The 26900-nt window shown below is 39.5% G+C and overlaps 1 protein-coding gene across 2 annotated transcripts in view; it reads left to right on the top strand.

The window, feature by feature from the left end:
- The first annotated feature begins 5915 nt into the window (after positions 1 to 5915).
- The window catches only part of SLC1A2 (solute carrier family 1 member 2), a 29336-nt gene continuing 8351 nt past the window's right edge, over positions 5916 to 26900 (top strand). Inside the window, exons 1-8 of one of the 2 annotated variants that reach the window (XM_050897304.1) lie at positions 5916 to 6048; positions 7793 to 7945; positions 8587 to 8837; positions 12276 to 12444; positions 15310 to 15436; positions 18278 to 18511; positions 22230 to 22424; positions 25350 to 25484. In XM_050897304.1, coding sequence (XP_050753261.1) covers positions 5919 to 6048; positions 7793 to 7945; positions 8587 to 8837; positions 12276 to 12444; positions 15310 to 15436; positions 18278 to 18511; positions 22230 to 22424; positions 25350 to 25484 — 1394 coding nt within the window. In that variant the 5' untranslated portion in view covers positions 5916 to 5918. The remainder of the gene's footprint in view (positions 6049 to 7792; positions 7946 to 8586; positions 8838 to 12275; positions 12445 to 15309; positions 15437 to 18277; positions 18512 to 22229; positions 22425 to 25349; positions 25485 to 26900) is intronic. The other variant, XM_050897303.1, reaches the window with a different exon arrangement.

Here is a 26900-nt window from a genome sequence, read left to right as displayed (position 1 = left end):
CTCTCCCTGTCATGAACACAGCACATGATCCTGAATCATCAGTGTTACACTGTCTCTCCAGGGAAAGGGGAAGAGATACAATCCTGATCCAAGCCTTGCTGCTAACAAGTATCCTTCAGGGCAGATTAAGCTCTCATTTACTCCTGTGCAATTCCACTGATTGCTAGGATGAGCTCTGTCAGTGAGGATTCACCAAGATTGCTATGCACCAAACTTCATGATACCATTTTTGCCATGACTTTTCAGCTGTGACTACATTTGAACCACCTAAGTATTAGGTGGTTGGCAAGAAGGCATTTGCAGCTTGTTCACTTTTTATTCTGAGGTCAAGAAAGCTAGTTCAACTTTCTACCCCTCCCTCTCTGCCCCCCCCCCCCCCCCCCCTTAAGAAGGCCAGTCCTCCTAGGAACAACTGAACAAGTACTGACATTCATGCCTGCTGTTTACTCATTGCTTCAGAAGAGAGCGGTGTTTGGTTTGACAGCAAACATGTAGCTCGAGAGATGTTCTTAGACCCTGAACTGAAACTTAAGCCAGTCTGCTCAAGGTTGTTTTCTCAAGAATAACTCTTGCTACCTAGATTGAAGTAATTACTACAAAACATAAACTGGTGCATTATTCATTATATTCCAGGACAAAAATGCTGTTTCCCTAAACCCTTCCGAAATATTTTGCTGAAACCCTGACTTTCTACTAAATAACCCTTAATAAACCTCCAAGAGCTATTTTGCCAGGTCCCAAAAATATGATTATCCCCATTCTGTTGTCCTACTCTAAAATAATAGCCATTTGCTATGCTAACAAGAACCTCTCCTCTAAACAACACACCATCCCCAAAACTAAAGATCAAATTAATCTCCAGGCAGTGCTAACCAAAGCAGATTTTTATACTGAGAATTACCTGCTTGATTGACACAGCTGAAATATCTTACACAGATTAAACACAGTGTCTGCTAATTTACCCTGTCCACAGCATCTGTTTTCACTAGACTTGTTATGATCTTTGCATACATTTTTCATTTAGATGAAAGATTATTTTTTCCCTCTAGTCTGTACCCTAGGTTTTTGCCAAGCTGGGTAAGTATTTGGGAGATGCAGAGTTCTTTTGCCATAACTGACTGAAAATAAAAGGGCATTGTCACTCAAGCACTGTGTAAATTGTTAACCCTTAATTTTTATGAGGAAAGGAGTTATATTTGGTAACCAAGGAAAAGAAGCAAACAGTTTTTCCAAACTTTTAGGCCTAGAAACTTCAGTGGGAATATGAGAAAGAAAGAAGCAGTTGAAAAGAAATTGAATAGCAGACTTTCCCAGAGGGAGGTAAAATAAAACCTAAGAAAAATGCTTGGAGGAAACAGGAACAAAAAATCCCAGGGACCTTGGTGTTTTAATAAATTGTTTTCCTGCATTTTGACACCATTATGCATAGCAGCCAGCAAGAGAAACAGACTACAGCTTAAAAATTGCAGATAAATACATTATCTCATATAGCACTGTATATCTCACATGCAAAACTAACTGTAAATATTTAGATAATCTAAAATCAAATGCTTATGAACAGATTTTTTTCTTGCACCTTGTGCATACTGTGGGGATGAGGGACAGTGGAAAGAGCAAGTAGCTAACTTCTTGATTTTCAGGCAAGAGGTTGTTTCTTTGCTTAAAAAGCAGTAAAATTGCAGTTTAATTCTGATACGCATTTCTAGTAATGCATTTACATGTCGCCTTGGCAGAGTAAAGCGTATTTGAAGTCAGTGAAAATACAGATTGTGTTCACTTTGAGACACTTCTGTACTCTCCTAAGGTGAATAAAAATCAAATCTCCTGGGCTCAAAGGAGTTCCTCTCCTTTTGTAGGGATAAGTGCTGCCTTAAAAGGGAGAAGGATAGGTGATGCTGGGCAAGGCAGATCATACTCAATCATTCAAAAGCCACCACATACGTCTAGCTCTTGGTATGTGCTGTTTCATGTGATGTGCTGTTTCATGTGACTACACATTTGCCAATATTTGGTTTATTTCTTTATAAGTCCTGTCAATGTTTTCAGGCACCTGTAGTTGGCAGAAAGTATTATCTTCTTTGAAGATCTCAGTTCTTACAGTTCTCTGTGGGCCTATTTTGGAGCTTAGCTGTTTGGCTGCTTGTCACTATGACATATGAAAATAATGAGCAGAATTAATTTATATTATCATGTTCTGGCTTCAGTGAAGTTAGACTAAAAGAGGTTTCGGTCTGATGGGTTTCAGACGAGCATTCAGAATGCTTAATTTGTTTGAATAGTCACAGAAGCTCAGCGCAGTGGAACAATGATTTGTTTAACCAAGGTAGTCATTTGCATGTTTGAAAGATCACAGCTGCTAAAATGTGTTTTGCACTGTTTTGTGATACTTGCCTATGTACAGAGGTACCATTAACACAGAGATTATATTAGTGTTCAGTTGCGTAGGAGCGGCTCATGTTGTTGGTACACTTCTGGCTTTGAATTTGAGTCCCAGCATTGCCCATGAGCTGGGGTGCAGTCAAGCTCCACTCTGTCATGCATTAATTTTTTCCTTCAGCAAGAAAATCTGAAGCACAAGAAAGCCTTACACATATTTAAGCCCCATCCCTGCATGCTTTAACATGGCACTGTGGCCTTCATGGTATGGAGAGAGCTGTGCATGTGAGCGTGCACTCATGTCAGTGACAGACAGCAGAGGAGTAGGACAGATCCAGGGCGATCTGGTCCATAAGGGCCCAGATTCTGCCCTAACTTACATCTGTGCATCTTCTATTGACTTCAGCAGGAACTTCTTGCAGTTATGTCATTATGCGACTGCAAGTTTCAGGTGCAAAAAGTTCTGCATTCTTCTGGAGCTCAATATAATTTACAAGATGCAAATAGAGGCACAAAAACAGCACAAGGAGAATGACTCAGTCCATAAGACAAAAGTTCATTTTCCATGAATCAGAGGTCAAACAGATTTTTGTCTTCTAGTAATTGGATAGAAAATTTCTGGTGCAAAATACTGATCTTGTCATGTGCTACACAAGAAGCTTCTCTTATCCTTCACAGAAGGTTTTTATTTCATTATTGTTTCCCCTTCTCTCCTCCCCACAACATACTCAAAAGCCTGGAACAATACTTTGTTTATGGTCTGGTGATAAAAATCTCAGTGCTAGGAGCAGTGCTAGCAGTGCAAATGCTTAGATTATTATCCTTTGTGGTACCATTTTTCATGTGATGATATTCATCTGTCAACACTTTTTGTAACAGATCTGCATGGTTAGCATTTTTAGTATTGGGTCTTTTTGTTTAAAAACCCCATACCAATCAGAATTTCAGTCCATGCTGAAGCTTCACTTACTTACAATCTTGAAGAGCTGGAGAGTGTAAAACCCATATTTTGCACTTGAGGGAAGCACACAATACGATATTAAGTTCCTGGAAATTTAGGAATGTCCTTAAAGAGCTTTGTGTCCTCATTTCCTTCTCTTCTCAGAGGGTATTTGGATATCTATGTCTTACATGGCTGAACTTTTGAAGAAGATGGTTGCTATCATGTAAAAGCTCTGTGTTGTTTGACCACCTCAAGCAGGGCTGGCTTCAGTTCACTTGGGATATAATCCTGAAGTAGTCACTGCAGCTGTGGGAGTAGGTTCACCGTCCCCTCCCTTTATGAACCTTTGTATGCTGACCAGACTTGGAGTGGAAGGGGGATCTGGCCAGCAAACAACATGCTGTCACTTAGAAATGGATGGGAATAGAAATAAGGCTTGAATACAAGAGCAGGACCAGACCCCTGCTTCTGCATGGGAGGACTTATTTCAGCAATGGTGTCAGGGGAATGATATGCTTGTGTTGTCTGTGAATTAGAGAAAGGGCCCACAGCTGAGGAAGCAGATATTTCTGAGGTGGCTTTCATTTGGACGGTATGAAACTATAGGCATGGCATCAGGTGGGAAAGGGTCCAGGAAACCAGACTAAACCTAGCCCAAAGCAAAATTCTAGAAAGACATAACATCGTCAAGTGCTTCTGTTTACTGATCCATTCCAGTTCTGCCTAATTATTTGATAATGGAAGAGCCTCTTAAGGTTTTCGTTTGAATTACTTTCAGCTGTCCATATTTCAAAGTTTCAGAGGAATATATAATCAACCTGTAGTGAATAATAGGTCTAAACAAGTTATACATTCATGTTCAGAATGCAAGTGAAACTAGATGTAATCCCCAGTTGCAAAGTTTGGATCCCAAGTTCCTTGATTTTGTGGCATGCTTCCACTAGTGATTTCATGGCTTTGTGGCCCATGTGCATGAAAACTGCAGACACTGTCTCATCTTTCTCATAATTCCTCAAATAACTGCTATGCACATTATTCCCTGGCTAATCCTTATGTATCTGTGATACTTGCATTCATAAGTCTTCAAGAAGTAGGCATGCTTCACATTTAAGCTGTCAGAATGTACACGGATATTCTTGTTTGTTATTCCACCATCAGTAGTACATTTCGTTGCAACCACCATTGTAAAATATTTTAAAAGGTACGAAATAAAAATTACAACACTTGGAGGGTTTTTTCCCCCCCTTAAAAAAAAAAAAAAAAAAAGAGTATCCTCTAATGCATTTTCTTCTGGTGCTACTTTTTTAACAACCAAATGTGTTGGAAAGAAATGCTGTTTCCCTTTGAAAGGGAAAATCGTGGAACTGTTTGCGTCAAAATGACTGAATTCTTATTGCAGGTCTAATCATAACTTTCTGTTAAGAAACTTTATGAAGACAACAAGCTTACTGTATATAACAAAAACTGTTTTGATTCCCTGGAAATGAGAACATCAAAATTTTATATATCTTTTTCAGACCTGTTTTAGGTCTGTAGACCTCAGTCTACTGTTGTAGAGGAAGATTTGGTTTCCTTTTTCAAAAATCTTGTCCTAATCTGGCATAAGACCAGATCTCAAAATATATATTTTCTTGATAATAATAAATTTGTTCTTCACCCATTTCTCATAGTCAAGTAGACTTAACTTTTAGGGAAAGTTAAGCCTTAACTTTTAGGGAAACTTTATGTTTTATTTGTAGTAGTATTTTTAGTATTTTTTTCAAGTACACTTTAATATTTTGTATATAAAAAGGGAGTCTATTGCTAATGATTTCTCAGGCGTTGAGAAAGTTAGAGGCATGGCTTTCGAAGTCCTGCACACATGCACATATCACTTACTCAAGTATAAACCAGAGTTAGTCAAAAACCTTTTTCCTCTGAACACTGCCAGTTCAATGAAACCAAAGGTTTTCTTGGGGAATGCATAATTTTCTGACTAATTTTCAGTGGCAGTTGTTCAAGTCTCATTAGAACCAAGTTGAAAAAGATTCTTTTGACTTCAGCATTCTGATTATATTACAATAAAATGTTAATGATGAATTGAAACATTTTGGGAAGATTAACCAAATATTCTGGAATGCTTTATTTTGCAAATAAATCCTTATTTTTAAACTCTTTTCCTGAATTGGAATTAAATAAGGTATTAAAATCTGCATTTTCCTGGTAATAGAAACTTTGTTCTTCAGCCATCTCTCCTACTTAAGTAGACAGCCATGATCTTTGGGGAAACTGAATTTTCCAGCTGAAGATCAATAGTTTAGTCCATGAAACAGTTGGGATGATGTGTCCAGTGAATTAATTCTGTTTACATCTCCACTGTTTGCGAGATAACCACAAAAGATACCTTAAAGGCTTCACCTTTAGAGGACAAACCATCGCCATTTCAGGGACTTCTTCAGAGCAGTAAATATACAGTGTTTGTGAAATGTGGGAAGCAATGGAATATGCATCAGGTTCCCCAGTTATATATGATGAAAGTAATCCAGACTTTTCTCTCACTTTTGCATCTTATGCTATAACTTTTACTTGATTTTCATTTTTTTATTCTAGTGCCAACACTATGCCTAAGCAAGTAGAAGTGCGGATGCATGAAAGTCATTTAAGTCCAGTGGAGCACAGATCCAGGAACATATGTGTGCAGTTCTGCCAGTCGCTCCACAGGAATCTGCTCCTGACTCTTACTGTATTCGGTAAGCTACATGTGCTGGTCTGGACATTCTGTGTGTATCTGTATTTGTTCATGTAGTACCACAGACCCTGTCTGTGGTCATCAGCTGTTCCAGCTGAAGAGCCAGAGAGTAAATAGGACACCCATAGGCATTGTCGCTTTAGTTCAGGTGTGCAGGGTATTACTGACACAACACAGAGCAAATCCACACCACTGAGATACATTCTATATCTGGTTTTGAATGGAGTGTGATCTAAGTCCCAAGGCAAGTCAGATCAATGTCATTCAGTAGAACTAAATGCACTACATATTTTTTCTCTCAGTTATTTGAAAAAACACAAAAACTCTTCAAAATTTCCTTTCCTTCATCTTTTATTTCTCAATTCATGCTCCACTGCTTTTAAGGTTTGTCCCCCTCTCTGTAGCTGTAAGCCAGCACTCTGTGATCTCATCCTGAATATTGCCTCTGGCTTTAGCAGCTTCCAAATATGGAACAGTTTGACATTTTATTGTGGTTCACTGGCTCTTTGCCTCTTTCTTTTTCACAGAAAGCCTAACAGCCAAATGCAGCAAATTCATAGACATAGTCTATTTTGTTATTGTTTGAAAGACCAGCTGCAGCTGCTCTTGAGCTGCAAATTTCACATCCATATTTTTCAGCCTTCAAAACCCATACTGCTGAAGTGTTTAGACAGTATTTGCTTTGAATCATCTTTAGAAGGTGCCTGATGTGATTTCAGAAAAAGTTTTAAATACACATATATTTTCCATTGTATCAAGCTGATACTTCAAAGAGTTGTAGTTGCTGCAAATCACAACTCAGGCTTTGCTGTCAAGTTTTATTACACTTGAGACTTGGGATCAGGATAACAAAGGCATCCTGGATGTAAACATAAAATATCCATTCACAAAGACCATGTTATGAAAGTAAACATGTCCTTTTTTTTTTCCCCTAGACTATGCTTTAACAGCCTCAATCCTGAGAGAGGGGTTTAGGTGTTATCACTGTACAAATCTAAATAAGTGATGAAGGGATTGTTTGTGATTTGAGAACAAAGAGAAGAGAAGGATGCAGACCATCAAAGGGAAGGAGTAATAAATGAGTACTAAGAATCAAGTTTTCTTCAATGTGCAGTATTCCAGATCAGGCACTCCCTTCCAAAACCCCTCAAATGATACTTGAATCTGTTTTCCTCACAAGACTATTCTAGCTTTCCTCCAGGGTTTTTCTTAGGCTGTGAAGTAGCTACTCATGCTGACCTTGTTTTCAAGTAGAACCATTCTTACATTGAGAGGTAGATGTTGAAAGAGCTGAATCCTAACCCTGGCTCTTCTGTCAGTTCTGTATGGCCTTATATAAATCTCCTCACCTCTTGGTGCCTCAATTTTGCCAGCTGTAGAACAATGATATGAATTATATTTGACTATCCCTCAATGTATTGCAAGGCCTACACAGTATTAGTAAACCTCAATAACATTGTGGTTTGCAGCAAATTTGTATCTGCAGAAGCAGAGTAGTACATAAGGTATAAGCGCAGCTGGCAGAAGATTCTACATCAGGACCACTTCTCTTTAGTCATGAGATACATGGTAAGCATGTTACAGCCTCATATTAATCAAAAGGCTAAGCATTCCAAAATCTGTCTCTGTACCAAAAATCAGCTGCCTTGTGTAACCATTTTTCTTCTAGGCTGTTCTTCTGGATAATCAATGCACATTCAGGTATATTTATGTTACGTACCTGCTTTCTTTTATTCTTCTTCCAGGTGTCATCCTGGGTGCACTGTGTGGGGGTCTTCTTCGTCTAGCAACACCTATTGACCCTGACATCATCATGTTAATAGCCTTCCCAGGAGATATACTTATGAGGATGCTAAAAATGCTGATCCTCCCTTTAATTATCTCCAGTTTAATCACAGGTATGAACTATTAGCCATAAATACTTTAAGATGCTTGCTACAGATATCACCTGATTTGCTTTTTGTGATGTAGGAGGAGTAGTGTGATCCTGTCAGGAATTTTGCAGTTGCAGTGTGTATTTCGGAGTTAATTTCTGATTAACTTCATTGGCTTTAATATGTAGATGCTCCAGTGGATTTATTTTCAAACACATGCACACACACTACCTTCTTGAACATCAGAAATTTCTTAATATGCTGTTTCACCTAATTCCTGGATTGGACCTTGCAAATAAGATGGCATGACACTAGCAAGCCTAGCCTTCTTAAAGCTGTAGTGTCAGCCAGACCATTACCAGTTTGCAGCAATCAAGGGCAAAAGATGGTATGATATATTCTGTATTTTATAATGCCTTCTCTGCAATTAGATGGAATCTTAAATGGTTCTTTTCAAATTAGTAGCAGCAGACATTGTTCACATAAGAACTGGAGGGACAAACTTCAGTAATCTATCTAGTGGTGAGAATTTCACAAGGACAAAAGTAGGCACCTGTAGGCAGTCATTAAATTTTGCAAATTATGAAGGGTTTTATTTGATGATTATTGAATTGGGTAATGAGTCTCAATATATTTGTTTGTTTCTTAAAATAAAACACCTGCAGGACTGTCTGGTTTAGATGCTAAAGCAAGTGGCCGATTGGGTACAAGAGCCATGGTCTACTACATGTCCACCACTATTATTGCTGCTGTGCTGGGCGTGATTTTGGTTTTAGCCATCCATCCAGGGAATCCGAAACTCAAGAAACAGCTTGGTCAAGGGAAGAAGAATGATGAAGTATCTAGTCTGGATGCTTTCTTGGATCTGATCCGAAACCTGTTCCCTGAAAATCTAGTCCAAGCATGCTTTCAGCAGGTAAATCCTTCTACTCCTTGGTAGTATTTTTTACATCTTTTACTTACCAGGGATGTCTGTAGAGTTAATGTCATTGTTTAGGTGAATGACAGAAATGATGATGCAAAGAGAAATACAGGTCTTAAGTCTTGAGCAGGTAAATGAAAGAACATTATTTATAGCTGCTTTGTGTTATGTTGTGTTAGATTTTTTTAAAAAAGATGATTTTTAGTTTGTTATTAAGTAAACTTAAATTTTTTCCTCACTTTTTATACAATATGTATGGTCATGAATGCTGGCTTGGGGCTGAACAGCTGATGAATTATGGGATCTTTCAACCAGGTTGAATTTGATCTTGGTTGTTAGTTACAGAGCTGATGGTTTTGCAATGCCCTGTTTGTAACATATGGATGATCTTCATTCCAGCTGGTTGCCAGTGGAAATGTACCCCAAAACCCAAGCTCTCATAACTTCTATTACTGTATTAGAGTCCAGACTAGGTGGGGATAATACAGTCAAGTGGCTGACCCACCTACAGGTGGCTCCATCAGACCAGATTTGAAGCATGCTGGGAAAGAAGGATGCTTGCACCATGTGTTGCTTACTCTATAGGTAGATAATTTTGTCTAAAAGCTTTTCATCAATGCTTAATCAAAACAGCTTCACTTCGAGGGGTAAAATAAATGAAAAATGCATGCTTCCCAATTTCTGCTTAAGCATATTTCTTGTATGTAAGCTGCTTTTTCCTACAACTAAATTGTTTGGCAACAGTGCAGACTTTTTTTTTTTTTGATGGAACAGGGTTTGTTGCCAAACCTGTTCTTAAGTGTTCCTATGTGAAAGGGCATGATAGCTGGAGCTGTGGTTATGGCCAAAGAATAAAGTGAAGAGGGAGAAGGGAGAAGAGGCCATGGGGAGTGCAAGAATGGAGTGCAACCTAAGCTGCCAAAAGGACTTGGATTGCTTCACTTCTTCCATGGAGTTCCACATGAAAACACGTAGTCCTTGGGGGTTTAAAGAGAGAACATTCTCAATATTTCCAAATCATCAGGGGAATGTCAGTCATGTGGTCAAACTGTGGGTGGCTAAACATCACATGTAATGTGAAATGTATTTTTGCAAAAATGAGTGAGGGGAGAACAGGGTGCTTATGGTTTTTTCTTCCTTTCCCTCGTTTGACTGTGGAAGAGAGGAGAATTAAATTTCTGGTCAGTTGAAAGTGGTGAAGTATCTCAACAAAGGGACAAAAAGTGGGAGAAAGAAGAATTAAGCTACCCGTGTCAGATAGTTTTCTTGGAATCTTAACGTTGCTTTTTCAGTATGTGTAATATCAATGTTCAGGTCACTTCACTAGTTATGGATCACCAATTCCATTGATTGTTTTTTAAACTTAGTCAAAAAAGCTACTGAGCTTTTTGGCTTTCCAGTGTTTAATTTTATCAGATTCCAAACTAATTGCCAGTGAAAGCCTCTGTCACAAAGCCACCTTTCATTTGCAAAGTAAGTCATGCTCCTTTCCAGATGGAACTTGTACCTTCTATTAGCCCTTAACTCCTCAGTAAGGAGTTAGGCTTTACTTGTCTCTTTATTTAGGAGGAAAATTAATTGCTTTTAATGGTGTCAGCATATATTATCTCCTCCTACATTTATACAGACTCTCTCCATGAGCATTCAGTGTTTCCAGGTTGCCTTAGGAGGAAGCAATTTTTTGCAGAAATCCTGCAAAGAATGATTTTGAAGGGTGCACAGCAATGGTACTGTGTAGCCGTCGTCTGTGGGGGAGTTTTACACGCCCTCCCTTGCGACCAGGCAGAAAACAATGAAGTGATTCACTTGCAATTTTGAGATAGTTTGTTTGCAAACTGAACTCTGAACCATCGTGGGATTTCAATATCTGTTGAATTTTTGTATGGTCCACAAGAAAGTCTTAATTTATAATGCAAACTGCCATTCCAGCAGAGACTTAAGATCTTATGTGCCGTGAAAGAGAATGGGACTATCATCTGTAAATATGACTGTGACATTCTGGCCTCAGATGTTGTTGTCAGAATCTAAACTTGATGTTAGGCTTGGCATTTTTAGTGACTGTGGCCTTGTGCAAAGAAGAGCTGAGGACCTTTGACTTAAGTGACTGTAGTGGAATTTGTGAGTGTGTAGAGTCTAATGTTTTAAGTTTAGTTTCTGTGACTCTGTTCTTACATTCTGGATACCTCACGTAAAAAATACTGTGTTGACAACATCCGTCAGATAAAATTTAACTGAAAAAAATGTAAACATGCAGGAATTTTGGGTTGTTTCAGGACAACTGAAGAGTTTCTCATACAAAGCTATGTCGGTTTTCTGTCTACATCCCCCTCTCTAGATTTAGACAGCAGCTTTTGAAAGGAGCGATGTAAGGTATTTTAAAGCCTTAAGGTTTTAAAATATATGGATCGAATCTGGATCATCATCCATAGTACTACAATGTCCATCTCAACAGGAAAGAGGTGCAAATGTTCTTTGAAAGGCTAATGCACCATTTCTGATGCCTTGCTCAAACATGTTTCTAGGAACAAGGAAAGTAGGGAGCAGATGGGAAGCCATGGCAAACCAGTCGTAGCTTCCTAACCATTTTGCCTGTCCCAGAGCTGTGAAGAGGCAGGAAAGGCTCAAGACGTGAAGTGGGAGGAAAATGTCCCTTCTAAAAGCAGCAAGTCACAGATCTCTCTTTTTTTCCACTCCCTCCTCCCTTTTTTCCTAGCTGTAAACTCAAGCCCATTTTTCCCCCTACCATTCCTTCCCAGCTTTCCCTTGACCCTGCCTTTCATGTTCCAGGAGGGGTCCAGGTCCATTCAGATGCTGATGTCTTCTTTTTTGAGGTGGTCAGATTTGATTTAATAGGTATCTGGCAGCTTTGATAATTTTTCTGTGATCTGTCAATTGCAATATTTTAATTAGAGAGCTCAGGGGACTGTCTATTTCATTTTGAGTTCTCGCAGTCACCAAGTGAACTGTTGGAAATGTCCTAAGTTTTTGATTCAAGTTAACCATCAAACTATGATAACTTGAGCTGGGCAGAGTTGCTGTTGTGACTGATCTTAGAGGTGCCTGCCTTTTGGTGCTAAATAAATGGTATCAACATGTAACATACAATCTGTGAAGCACCATTTGTGAACCATCTGGACAAAGGGGCTAACTATCTGTAAAATGTTACATCATAGTGGTAAAGAACAAGTGTTTGCCATACTTTTCACACTAGAGTCATAAGGAAGACTCCCAGGACTTTGTGACACTTGGAACTATTGAAAAACAAACTTATTTTTGGAAGAGAGCGTAAGAGGTTGTGGAATGCCTGTCTAATCCTTTAAAAATATAGTTCCCTGGAATTTCAAGTGAAGACTCTATTATTATTTCCTGATCTCCCATATGGATTACATTCAGTCTGTTTCCATTCTCATCCTCCCTTTTTATTGCCTTCAGATCCAAACTGTCACCAAGAAGGTGCTGGTGCCACCACCCATTGAAGAACCACCTAATGTCACTGACTCTGCTTTTGCTATGATGAATGAGACAGTGCGCGAAGCACCACCAGAAGTCCAGCTGGTCATTAAGAAGGGACTTGAATTTAAGGACGGCATGAATGTCCTGGGTAGGAAAACTTTTTGCCTGTCAAATATGTGCATCATATGTATGACACAGGTTTTGGCTGTGACTAGGTAGCCAGTGTTGTCTGATCTGCTCTTCAGTGCAAGTTTAGTCTCCCCAGATAATCATCAAATGTTATCACCTACTGGCTGCCCATTGGTCTCTGAGATGAAAATCTAATGGTCTTACTAGAAATATGACTGTATCATGGAAACAATCAAGTGAATTATTTTGGATTGGCAGCTTTGCAGGTATTAATTGGAGTACAGTGGGGAGGCATGTAGGAGGTACCCAAAATATCCTTTCATCCTAGAAATAGCCTACCTAGACTAATACTAATGCATATTGGCAAAACAGTATGGGGGAGAGCTTCAAGAGCCAGTGCTTTACCCACCCTCTGATGAATTTGAGCTCAGTTGTTTCCAGTAGGTGTCTCGGGCACGCTGAACTAGAATTTGGCTTGAGGCAGAGCCTGAAATGAGAGGTGGGGTGTGAACCACACCACCCAAGAAAAATCCCAGAGAGGCTTGACACATCTCTGAGTCACAACTCCCTCCTTCTTTCATCTTGGCTGCTGACCTTTACCAGCTGCACATTACGAACAACTGCCGTTGTGCCATCTTGTCTGGACAAGCCAGCAAGTGGGGGTGGTACGAAGGCTTTGCCTATCTCCCACCCCTTCCTGAAGCACCTGTTCAGACTGGGGCGGGGGCGCGGGGGAACGAAGAGCTGCCACACCACTTCTGTTTTCTCCTCTGCCTAGACTCACTGTTTTGTCAGCCCAGAGAGGAGTGCTCCTTCTTCACCTTCTTACTTTCTGGATGTGGGTGAAGTCAGTCACAAATTAGCCCTCAATTTGTAGCCTCATTGGCATGCCTACAGTTGAAGATACACATGCTCTGTGGCAGCGTGTCCACAGGGTTGAGGCTGACACCTGTGTTTATAGGTGTCATCCTCAAAGTGGGACAGTATGTGGCAGTACCTAAACCACTGCTTTATCTCATCACTAGGCCATGATGTTTTAGGGGCAAATGGCCCCTTACAGACTCCTTACAGATGATGAGCTGCTCCTGCTGGCACAGTGGCTGCTGTGCCTGCAGAGCTTCTCCAGGTGTTGGTGAGTTGGTTGGCAGCGGCTGCTTTGCTTAGACATAGGGGAGATGATAGCATCAGTACGCTGATCAGAGATGATTTGTTTCTCTGTGAAGCAGCCTGCTCTACAAGAGCCAGGAGCCACTGTATTCTGCCTGCCTCCATGGCTCCTCCTTGCATTCAATATTTGTGGGCAGAGGAGCTGCTTTCTTTCAAAGCTGCAAATTGGCATTTTGCACCCTGTGTGAGGCAGAAGCTCATTGCTCATGCTGTTACCCTCACTTGCTTTTTTCTCTCCTGGAGCTCTGTTTATGCATTAAACTGAAACAGTTTGCCATAGTATTTTGACCAATGACTCTCAAATGTTGCAGAGTTTTTTTGGTTTGGTGTGGTTTGGTTTTGAATGAAGAAGTGAAAATGTTGGGGAATTGCCATCCAGCTTGCATAAACTCTACCAGCCAGGCAAATTCCTGCAAATATGAACCGACTTGACTCTTGTGACTAATGTAGCAGCTCGTTTGGAATTAACAAACAAAACCACCTACTAACATTTTCTGATGCAGAGTCTGAATGCCAGGAAGTTACTTGGTCTTTGACTGAAAAGCTTTTCATCATTTCTCTATGCTCTGCAGCACACAAACATACACTTCACTTCCCTATTCAAGTGACTCAACAAAGATAGCTTGGTGCTAAAAAATGACTTTATATGCAGGAGATTGGATTGCTAAACCCAGTATGAGGATATGGGACAGCCTGTCTTTTCTCAGAGTACTGGTAGCTGAAATTCTCTTCTCTTGAATTCTTTTGTGTCCTGATGGGTTTTTCCTTAGGAATTTCCCAGCTGAGTTCACACATTTGTTAAATACTGAACTCATATCATGACTGAAAGTTTAGCCTCAAAGGGTGGCTGAAGATCCAAACCATCTATCAGTATCAGTTAATAATTCCACTCTGGGCACTGAAAATTGCTGGATGGTAAAGGTTAGCATTGGAGACACAGCTCCAAAGTAATACATGACAGCTGCACTCAGTTGGTTTTTCTCACTGATAGTCTAATACTCCAGACTTTCACACCTTAGCATTTAAATTTAGGAGCCAAATGTTGAATTTGTATTGAATTCTATGATTATGCATCCACTGATAGCTGGTTTCAGTGAGGTTAATCTGTTTAATGGGAGTTCTGTGGTTTAGCTTAAAGTGCAATACCTACCTTCTCCTCCTACCCCCACCTTCTTCGTTTAACTGGAATACTCCTGGCCTGCAAAAGTTACGTTCTGCGGCTGCTTTTGCCTTTCCCTGTACTCCAGGACTGATTAGTCTATAGGTTGTATCTGTCAAGGGACTTTTGTAAAGCTTGAGAAAAATGCTCTTGGTCTCTAGTGACTGTTTTAGCAACAAAGAAGAGTCATGATATGGCCCTGTGTTGCCTCTCCCATTTGCCAGGGGCTATGAGGTTTCTAACAGTTGCGTGGCACTGAGAAGATTATGGTATAGGTATGGGGTTTTTATGATCAGATCAATTCAGGAAAAGAGAAAAAAAATGTAGCTGGGCTGTGAAATTGGAATTTAGTAAAATATTGAAGAATAAAATATGTTCTGAATATGATCATGAAAGTTGAGAGTGAGTCCATATTAAAAACTCCCAAGGGATGTGTAATAGACTATAGTTCTGAAAACTGGATTAGCAGGTAGTATCAAGACATTGACTAGGTGCAAAAACTTCCTAAAAAACATGGTTTTACTTGCTTTTTTTTGTCTTGCAATTTTTTCCCAATAGGTTTGATAGGATTCTTTATTGCTTTTGGCATTGCTATGGGGAAGATGGGAGAACAGGCCAAGATGATGGTGGATTTCTTCAACATCCTGAATGAGATTGTAATGAAGTTAGTAACTATGATCATGTGGTAAGTTTGAAGTTCTAGCTTCTAGAACAAAAAAGATTAAAAAAAAACTCATAAAACTCTAATCTAGCATATAGCGACCACAGTTTGTTAGTAAACAATGTAATTAAGTAGCTCATTTTTTAAAGCCTTGACAGGTATGTTAGAACTACAGCAGCATTATTTCTATTCAGTGAGGATTATTTAGGACCCGATTTGAAATATTTCTGAAGGTATTCTGTTCTTTGTTTACTGAAATCAAAGACATGCAGGTACCAGCAAAGGCCTTCAAATGCCGCATTGATTATGGAAGTTCATTACATAGAAGGACACCTAAGCAAGCAAGAATGCCCCACATAAGAACATCCAAATCTTCCTGGGAGGTTAGCATAATCCAAAGGTATTAGCTAGGAGGTATAATTACAAAGAAGCCTGGAGACACACTTTATTCACTGTGTTCTGTAGTAAAAATACTTTACCACTAAATAAAATTCCAGTGGTTTTCAGTGATATGCAGTCCCTCCACCCATAGTTTCTGCAGAATCTGCATCTTACAACCTCGCCGCAATGGGGTCACTGGAAGGTATCCATCCTATTTTTGAAGTACATCCATTCGTAATAATGGGGCCTGGCTTGCCTTCAAGGGGGTGACTTTACCCAATTAAGACTGAGCCCTTGTTTACCTGTCTGGAAGGGGATTCTCTCTCCGTCTTCTTTTTTTTTTTTTTTTTTTTTTTGAGAAATTTCTTCTGAGGGCTTCCCCAGAGCTGTTTGTATGCAGTGCCAAGCATGGCCACATCACACAAAACCGTTTTTTCAGAACATAAAAACGCATTGCTACATTTGGCATTGTACTACTGTGTTTCATATCTCCTAGGTCTTTGAGAGCGGAAATAGCCACTCCAATACAACACACGTATCATGGCTCATTGCTCCCTGTGATTCTCTGGTGTCCCTGGAAGTGATTTCCTGAGTTACAAGGCTGCAGTATGCCTCTTCTCTGAGGCTCTAGATGGACACAGTTTATAGAAAAGGGAGCAGGGTGCCTGAAGCATGAGTCTTCATCATCATCAGTGTTTCAAAGGGAGATTGTTATGGAAGAGTGATGCAGATAGCAACAGCGATGTGGAAATGTGTAGAACAAAAGAAAGAACTTGAAGACTTTGCATTCCTGTTATGCTTCTGCTTTTCTGTAGATGATCTCGCTGCATAAAAACACAGTTGTTTTTATTCACAAAGCCCTACTGCTTTCAATAGTTATTGTAACCTGCTGCTGTCGACTCTATGGAGAGACAGTGACTACACTCTCATAACACTCGAAGAGCTAGAATTTACTCTTACTTCGCTTAGCACCAGTTGGTACATCCAAGACTTAATACCTTGCCTACAGTATAAATATTCTCTAGTAGTCAGTGTTGCAATGGCAGGAAATCATTAAAGTTTCAAGAAATTCACTGTAAATGTTTATTTTTTACTGATGTGCTTTTTATTTCTCTTTTCATGAGAAAGGAGATTGATGTTGGGAATTCCACTTGTTCATCTCTGTCTAGAATTTTTAAAGAATGATTGTGGCCAGAAGCAGGTTTTTTAATGTGTGTTTATAAAGACAAATGCACTTCTTTATGTAGAATTACATTTTGTTTGGTTTATGATTTCTCTGCACGGAGAGCTGTAACTCCTGTGGCAACTCCAGACTCTCAGGAGCATGGCATTGCTACACAAACATAAAACAAATTAGACATCTGGCTCTGACACCATGTAATTCTTTACAAGAAATATGCTGTGTCAAGTTCATTGTAACATGGCTTTTTATGATAACTGGTATAACAGCTGGCCTTGCATTTCAAGTGACTGAGGGCTTTCCAGGTTTTGGGCACATTGCTTGAGAGACTATGAGATGTTTCTTACAGAAAACATGAAGCACTTTTTATTCTGAAAGTCAGTTTCCTTGGTATTGTCTTTAATTAAGAATCCAAATCACTAATCACTTTTGAAAATATACATTACCATTTATTTTCAAAGAGGCATTTTGTTTACTCTTTCTCCGCGTTACACACTTTACTTTCTCCCAGCTTAAGTTTTATAAAACAGATAGAGAAAGTGAACGTCACTTGAAATTATATAATATACTAACCTTTACCAGTGCAGGTATAAATATTGTCTTCTATCCGTGCACTTTCAGGCATTTTTCACTATAGCTGATTATTACATTTTTTATATAATATCCATTCATTTCAAATTTTTTTATTACCAAACTGTGCTACCGCTATCATCCTATTTAAAGGTTCCATTTATGCCATCGAGGAATCACATGACTGAGGTGACAAAAACCCTACCCTAAGTAAGAAAAGCACATAATTAATGAAGAATCCATAAATTAAAAAGCATTTGTCCAAATTATTGAAAGAACATAATGGAAACATTTGCAGCCTTCAAGATAAAAGCAATTCATTTCAACAGATAGTTTAACTGAAGCAAATAATGCAACTCCTTGAAACCAGATAAGCAATGGGTTGTAAAAGTTATGTATTAAGAACAAATACTACACCACTCTTCATAATGATCCAAGTCTGTGTAACATTATAGTATTCTTGTATGATGCTATTCCAGGATCAAAGACTCTTCAGAAAATGCATATTCCATTCGATGGGATGGAATAAAATGAAGTAGATGGGGAATTCACTGGAGATGGCCATTAATTTTTAAAAAGATGTGAAAGCTATCCATTGAATTTCCATCAATTCCTGATCTGCGTCTCAGTGTTGAGCCTGAGAGCCCCCTACTCCAGTCTGTACTCTGTTAAGCACAATTTTTATGACTATGCTGCAAAGACTAGTTCTGTCTATGCTTGTTCTCTTTCTCCAGGTATTCCCCTTTGGGCATTGCTTGCCTCATCTGTGGAAAAATCATTGCAATCAAGGACTTGGAAGTAGTTGCTAGACAACTTGGCATGTACATGGTCACTGTGATTGTGGGTCTTCTCATCCATGGAGGGATCTTCCTGCCTCTGCTCTACTTTGTGATAACAAGAAAAAGCCCATTTTCATTCCTTGCTGGGATTTTCCAGGCATGGATTACAGCACTAGGCACAGCTTCCAGGTACACTTGAGAAATAATACCTTGCTTTATTTTTTAGCAGATTATTAGCTGCTGCTTAGAGATAATATATCTGCTGTTCTGAGCTTCACTGAAAAATCATTTTATGCCATTGAATAAAAACTATTTTTAATCCAGCCATGCTGAAATAAATAAAAATAACCACACACCTTTGGGATTTTTTAGAGAGGTTGTACAGCCAACTGCATTGAGTTGGGAGATCCACTTTTTGTTTTCTGGCATTGGCCGAATGACTTGCGCAAATGGTATTACCTCTGTACTTGTTTCCTCAACTAGGAAACAATGATAATTCTATTTATTTTGAAAGCATGTTAAGACCAGTCTCGTTGCATTGGGGAAAAAGAAATACAAACAGTGCTAGCTTTCAAGAAGGAAATGAAAAAAACTCTCATTTTATTCTTTCAGAATTTTGGCAGAGTAAGGGGACTTAATTGAAGAGCTGAGCATTTTAGACTTATTGTTAATGCACGAAATAATAGACTCAACAAAGTGTGTAGGCAACTCAGTTCTCAGTAATAAATGGATGCTTTGCATTGGGGCAGTCAGTAGATCTTGTGTTGAAAATATTTTTCAGTTAAATACCATATTTTAAAGTGTTTTTCTTCAATAAATGTTTTACTTCTGAAGAAAATTAAATCTTCCGTTTTAATTAAAAAGGTAAAAACAAAAAAGCCTAATTCAAAACTGACCATCAGAAAACTGAGCAGTCTTGATTTCAGGAATGCCTTGAAAGAACTGTAATTCATCTGCCTCTTTGGGTCAACCAAAACCACTCTGCTGAACAACTTCTCCCCTGATGAACAAGAGGCTCTGGGGGAACCTTACTGATGTGCATAAATATCTGATGGGACAGTGTAGAGAAGGTGAAGCAAGACTCTTCTCAGTGGTGCCCAGTGACAGGACGAGAGGCAGTGGGCACAAATTGAAACATGAGAAATTCCATCTGAACACAAGAAAAATCTTTTTACTGTGATTTACTGTGACAATGGTTGAATGCTGGCACAGGTTGCCCAGAGGAACTGTGGAGTCTCCATCCCTGGAGATGATACACAAAACCTGACTGGGCATGGTCCTGGGCAACCTCCCCTAGCTGCCCCTGCCTTCGGCAAGCTGGTTGGAATAGGTGACCTCCAGAGGTCCCTTCCAACCTCAACAATTCTGTGGCTCTGTGATAAATAATGCGGGATTACAGGAGATATAGTCTGGCCAGGAGTTTCACTAAACCACAATTTCCCTAAGGCTTTTGTTCATTGACATGTTCGAGTTTCCGCTTAGATTTTCAATACAAAATTTACCATGTCCATACACAACATTTGTGGGCTTTTTTCAGCGTGAAGTAATATTTTTCTGCTGGAGTACTGAAGTGGAAAAAAGTAGGGGATTCTAAGTAATTCCAGCATATGGATTTACCTGGATACTAGCTTTACCACCTGACTGCTATCCAGATCTGAATTACTGGCTAAACAGAAGTGGATCAGTTCGTAGCACTGCAGACAAGTGACCACATGACAACAATCACCATCAGATGGTCTAACCTGGTACCTCTGGAAGTTGCAAATGCTTCCTATTCAGGGATCTATTAAAGTTCTTTTGCCAGGCTGAGGAACCATGGAAGGCATCTACATGTTTTGCTCATCTAATAAAAAAAACTTGTGTCCATGGCCTGCCCACCTCTCCTTGCTCATGGTGGCAGAACTGAAGGGGGAAGATATTTGCATACTCCCTGCCTGCTGAGCCCGCCGGGGTTCATGGTAACGATGGTAGGCCATGGCTGGTACACAACTTGTGCTGGTGATCTGATTTGTAACAGTAAAGGTAAGGTGGGACTTGTATTTCTAAAGAAAAAGAGCCTTATCTGACTGAGTTTCAATGTGTGTCAGTGTACTACATTTTCTATTCTATTTTTCTTTTAATAAGATATAGGAATATCTTTGCTGCAGGAGGCAAAGTGATCCTGGAACTGACTTGAAAACTGACTAGTAGTTATTGGTTAATGACTCACTAGATATTTTCTGCTATCTGCTATAAATATAGCTGCTAGAGTAACTTACGAGAGAATATACTACATCATTTTTAGAAAGTATGAATTCTCTCTGATTTGGCTAAACCCACAGAATATTAAGCATTTGATTACCTTTGATTAAAAACACAGTAAAATAAATCATAATTACAAATATATTTGTAAAGATGCTAGAACACAAATGATTGGTACCGTGTATCTGGCTTATCGACATCTGTTAAAAAAATCGCCTTTGTGAACAAAGAATCATTTGAGTCATTTGAGCACAAGATGGGGATCTAGAAGCTCATATCTTCTAACTCATGTTTCCATAGATGTGGGACAAGAGGAGTCATTTAGTAAGTGACTCGGGCATCTGCTAATCCAGAAGGGTTTGGGTTTTCCATAGATCCCATGCAAGATAGGTCAGCCTCATGTGCTTGTTCCAGATAATCTAGGAAGTTTATTATGTCACTTCATTTTTATAGTTAGGTATCTCAATCATTCCTTAATCTCCCTCTTCCATGGCTTAATTGTCTATAAAATGGAAGGATTACATTTTTTGTACCCAATAACATCTCTATGGTAGTGGATGAATGAATGAGTTGGAAAGACCCTGAAGTTGCAAGGCACTAGCAACAATATGCTGTGAGTATTTATCTGAGAAAATTTTGTGAGTCTAGTCCTGTGCTCTTCTATGAGCAAATTAGTATTTTTGTAGGGGCAATGACACCAGAATTAGTGGTGAAGACCTTTGAGAAATTCTGCCAACTCAGCTGAAGAAAAGCAAATAAACCATAACGGATGTGCTCCAGCTGCTTCTGTATGAAACACAAATTAAAAGGAATTTCTCCAGGTCAGCTTTCTTTTCAGAACAGCTTCTCAGGCAACAACAAACTTCATTTAGTGGTGGACTTGACCCCAGAGATAACACAGAAAAGTAAGGAACCAAAACATGTTCCTGTGTTGGGTGTCATGCTTATTGCAGCAAGTCTTTTGCCTGAGGCAGGCAGACCTGCTAGGGAAAGGAAGAAGTAAAGATGTTTGCGTCTACAGGGAAAAAGAGTATATTCTGTTTTCACCAGTATTTTTTGATGAAGGTGTTTTATTTTGAGCAAGTGAAGGTAATAGCCTGAGCTATCCCCACAAAGGCAAGGCACCGTGGATCTGTGCAAGGAGCTGTTCCCCTCTTCCAGCCATCTTTCGCATCTTTTCCTATCCTCCAGCTGTGTTTCATATCCTTTCCTGTCCTCCACTGTCTGGGAACTCCATGGGTTGTATCTTTTTGCCTGGGTTTTTCATTTCTTAATGCAACACTGATTTCTCCATTCAGAGCAAATTCACAATCAGAGAAATTTAGGGTTTGTTCCTACGCTCATAGTTCTGTCCATCAGAAAACATCTGGAACTTGTCTTTTTGAACAACATGCAAGAAATAATTCATAAATGAGTCTGAAAAATTCATCTACACTCTCTCAAGCTCTCACCTCTACTTCAAGTCATGTTCACGTCTTGGCCTCAGTCCCACCTCCAGCTAAATGTAGGCTTAATTTAAAAATTGGCTAATAAAGGCTTGAATCACAGCAGAAAGCGGAAGTAGAAAATGTAAACAATGATAGCAGAATTTCTGACTTTACTCCCTTATGTGTATATATTATATTGTAATTATGTCTTCTCTACTTTTTTGCTTTCTCCCCTTCAGTGCTGGAACATTACCTGTCACATTCCGGTGTCTTGAAGAAAATCTAGGCATTGATAAGCGTGTAACAAGGTTCGTTCTTCCTGTTGGAGCAACTATTAACATGGATGGAACTGCCCTTTATGAAGCTGTGGCTGCCATCTTCATAGCACAGATGAATGGAATTGAGCTGGATGGAGGCCAGATAGTTACTGTGAGGTCAGTTCAAAATTCTTGTAGGCTTTGTTTCTACAGACTGTAAAATGTGAAGCTTTGGGTTGGATGTCTTCTCAGTAGCTGTGGGATTCACTGTGAAATCCATGGATTTCTAATAGTGATATGCAAAGGAATGTCATATACATAGGTCCTCATTCTCTGGTGACGTGTGTTTTCTATAATTTGCAGCCTTAGTGCATGCTGGTGGTGTTTTACACAGTTTTGCAGTTGACAATACAATGTGACATACAGCATTCTCTGTCCAATGCAATGCCTTTTTTAGTACAGAGGGATGCTACAAGTGATATATGGGGCATTAACTTTCTAGAATGTATCTGTTTATGTACATTGGAAGAAAAAAAGTTTACCTAAAATATGTATCCATGTATTTGTGTTTGCTTGTACTTTTTCTGTGACCTTGGTGAACAGCAAATAAAATGGACTGAGAATAGCCCAGCCTGAGGGTGAGATTGCCTGCAGCATGGTCTGGATACTCCCAGACTTTTTATCTCTAACCCAGCAAATATTAGCTCTAGTCTTTTCATATCAAATTGTCATATCTAGGACTAAGCTGAGTATCTGGAAGGACAAAGGAAAGTACCCATTAAAAATGGATGAGTGATTGAAGACTGTTTACTGTAATAGAGTTTTAAGATCTATTAGGTAGGGTGACTAATAAAAAACAATGGCAAAGTTATGACTGCTGCAGCTAAAGTTAATTTACAATGGAAAACTTGATGAAGACACCAGGCCTAAAATTTTGAATAGTTAAAATGGAAACCGCAAGTGAAGGCTGCCCAGTTTGCCTTCTTGTCTTCTTCCTGTGGTTTTCACCCACCCACCTTTCTTTTATTAAACCCTTTTAACACTAAAGAAACTCCTGCAAAGGGATGTCTAGTTCTATGTTTCTTGCCCAGCTATTGGGCAAGAATATATAAATATATATATAAATGTGGAAAATATAAATGTTCCACATTTTCCATTTCTTTATTTCCTGCCCCAACCCCTGAAATAGTAAAGCCAAGGTTTGTAAAAGGTTCAAGGCTGCTTCTAATGAAGGCAGATGGTAGACCTGCATGATGCATTTTTGTTGCTAATACTGAGAACAGTCATCTCAGAGATGCCACATATTAAACTAAATTGAGACCAGGAAAATTGAAGTCAGGAATCAGCTGTTGTCCAAGAGATTTGGTAGGCTTGAACCCATGTTACTCCTCTTCTCTTCCTCTGAGGGACTGACCCATTAGCTCTTCCTGATCTCACGATTGCAAGGCTGGTGTAGCCAGCTTTGTGACTCACATTTACTAAGCAGGCAGCAACTTTGGGCTGTCTGTGAGAAAACCATTGGTTCTCCTCTTCATGCAGTATAGCAGTTTTGGTACAACAATATGACAAGAACTCTCTCTTGAGGAGGCAATACAAATGAACAAAAGGTAATTGTCTGTCCAATCCAGTTTGTGATACTGAGGATATTCAAATGACCCAGACATAAACTCACGAAGACTTAATTAGCCTTTGACCAGCCCTAGTTAATTCATATCGGTCATCCAGATCCTCTGATTTCCTGTGTTCTTTGGGAGAGGATGATCTTGGAAATGGTAGCTAAGCCAGACTCTGTTTAGACCTGAACAGTGCTAGCTTCATTCTCCTCCAGGCCTGTAAGAGCTGCTGTGGGAAGGTTGGCAGGAGCATTTCTTCACAGAGCTTGGAAGCAATCCCTTACCAGTTCAGGCTGGAAGTGCCTGAGGAGCTGGCACCACGCACAGAGCCTGACAGCAGAGCAGAGCATCCTGCCTGCATACCTGCTGGACCTATCTGGGTGTTTAGTAGGCCAGGTTGCACTCTAACCCAGACACCTGACACACACACTGCAACCTGGATTGTCTGGGACAGACCCAGCCATCTGCCAGCTCCAAATCAGGCTAACATCCTCACAGATTAGTTCTGTGGCTAACAGTCAGGGATTTCCCCCACAGAGACCTTTTTCCCCTGCTTCTGTGTTGGAAGCACTTTCAGATTTTTTGGGTACACCCACAGAAGTACAACCATGTTACTCATCTCCGTGTTTAAAAAGACAGAGATAACTTTTTCTTTCCTTTTTCCTTGTTCTTTGTTCCTTTTTCCCTTCCCTCTCTCTCCCTCTCCCTCTCCTTCTCTTCTCTGTTTTTCTCCCCTTGGCTTGTTCTCTGACAAATTTATTTTCCATTCTTCATGGGATTGCCCAATGATGTTGATATTTGTTGTGGTCTGTGTTGTATTTTTACAAATATTTGGAGCACAGACATTCACTCTACTGGTCTTCATCAAAAAATAAGAGAAGCAAAAACAAAGACAGGTTTGGATTTATGAAACAAGCAGAAGAATTTTGCTTTCTCATCTAGGGTGATTTGTATCTAGGCTTGGTATACCACTGGCTTGTACTGTGGGAGTTTTGGATACCAAGACTTTTACTCTTCTGTACTTGATAATAACTACTTTCTCTTAGCCATTACCTCACAATTCAGTCTTCAAGTACTATAAATAAACAGGAATGAACCACCCTGGAAATTCAACCTGTAGCCACCAAACTTCAGCAAGTCTGGATGATCAAAACTCAGGATTCAACACCCTGGATGTGTTGGTAGAGCTCAGAAAAGAACACCAGGCCAAAGATTTGAATGTCATAACCAACTTACAGAACTTAAAACTCTCAGACAACTCTCTTACAGCTCTCAGAACAGACCCCACAGATCTGGCTTCCCCTAATAAATATTTTTGAAGAAACACAAGTGTGAAAACTATGGCCTGAGCTTACCATGATTTATCATATAGTCGTTAGTTTTCTGGGAAGAACTCATTAAAAATAAGACCTTCCTAATGATCACATGAGTATGCAATGAAAGTGTATGTTCCTCTTCCTGCTACCCCATTTGATTTTTGTTTTTGCAGTTTGACCGCCACCCTTGCAAGTGTTGGAGCTGCCAGTATTCCCAGCGCGGGACTTGTCACTATGCTTCTGATCCTTACTGCAGTGGGTCTCCCTACCCAGGACATCAGTTTGCTTGTTGCTGTTGACTGGCTTTTGTAAGTTGTGCTGACTCCACTGCTTAGTGCAGAAAAAGTAGTGAAGTCATGCTTGTCTGTAGTGCTTTTCAGCCGTTGATCTTAAAGAACTGTAAGACTCTCCTCTACAGATGAAGCAAAGGAGGAAGTAGGCTATTTGATGAAGTAGGAGACACTGAAAGCAGCTTCTCAGCTGGTACAAATTGTTATAGAGCCACTGAAGTCAGTTTCTATGAGCCAAGGATCTTCTTGGGCTCACACTCATATATTTTCTTCTTCCTAATGATGCCTCTCCATCACAGACATAGCTCAAGGGCAGTTTTCTGATCTTTGCTTTCATATTTCTGTTTCTTATAGTTCTGGTCTAAAATTAAGGATGAATCCTGAAAATGCAGGTTCCATCAGGATGTTGTCAGCAAGTTACAGGGTGATTTGAGCATTTGTAGTATCAAATGCTTTATGCTCATAATGAGGAAAGTCTATTTCTTTTTGTACATAAGAAAGTAAAATGCTTTTAAGAAAGAAACTGTTCTAAAGCAGGATATAAACCAAAGACAAATAAGAAAGCAAACTGAAAGAGAGAAGGTTATTCCCTAGTTTGATTTTACTGACAGATCCCTCAAACTGGAAGGACTGACTCATTTTCAAGGACTTGAGATCAAAGTCCTTCAGCGCCATTGCAGGTCCTCCAACAAGAAACACCTACTCACAGATAGTTTTCCAAGGCTTTTGTTCTTCAACATTTGAATACAGAAGCTGTAAATATAGACAGAGCATATGCCAAGCTACATAATTTCTCATGTTGTCATTTGACAATGTGGATATCTTTCTGTCACTTGCACAGAGCTGACAGGGACTCAGTAGTCCTCTAAGTTGTACTGGCCTCTAGAGGCTTTTATATATTGTCCTGTACTGCTGCAGCACAGTATATTCTGGTCAACAGCCATCTCTCTCCTAATATTCTTTTAGGTAGTAAAGACGTATGTTTCTTTTGTGCCAGCCATGGTGCCCAGAAGGGGAGATATAAATACCACTCTGTACTATTTGTGTATTTCCTCCTACACTAGCAGCCTCAGCTGCCAGCTTGTGGTAGCTGTCAGTCCCAGGTACACTACTAAAATTATGCAAGAAGGAATAGCAGAGTTGAGAATGTGAAGATAAAATAGAAAATTAATTTTGTGTCATTATCTTTTGGCTTACTGAGGAGAATTCAAGAACTTGGTCAATCCTCTGACATGTATTTTGTATCTACTGCTATACTCTGTCTGTTATTACCTATCTTGTCAGTAAGAGTTGTGAAGAATAGCATGCAGCTCTGATTTCTGCTTCAGGACAAAATGAAAGAGGAGTTTATAGCTTGGGAAGGCAAAGGGAAAAGATGACTTACATATTTTATATATAACTGAGCATCATGATATCATGACTCAGAATGGTGAA

The sequence above is a fragment of the Gymnogyps californianus genome, chromosome 5 (assembly GCF_018139145.2).
Source record: "Gymnogyps californianus isolate 813 chromosome 5, ASM1813914v2, whole genome shotgun sequence".
Lineage (NCBI taxonomy): Eukaryota > Metazoa > Chordata > Aves > Accipitriformes > Cathartidae > Gymnogyps > Gymnogyps californianus.
The sequence above is the reverse complement of the archived record's forward strand: the minus strand, read 5'-3'. Positions and strand labels throughout refer to the sequence as shown.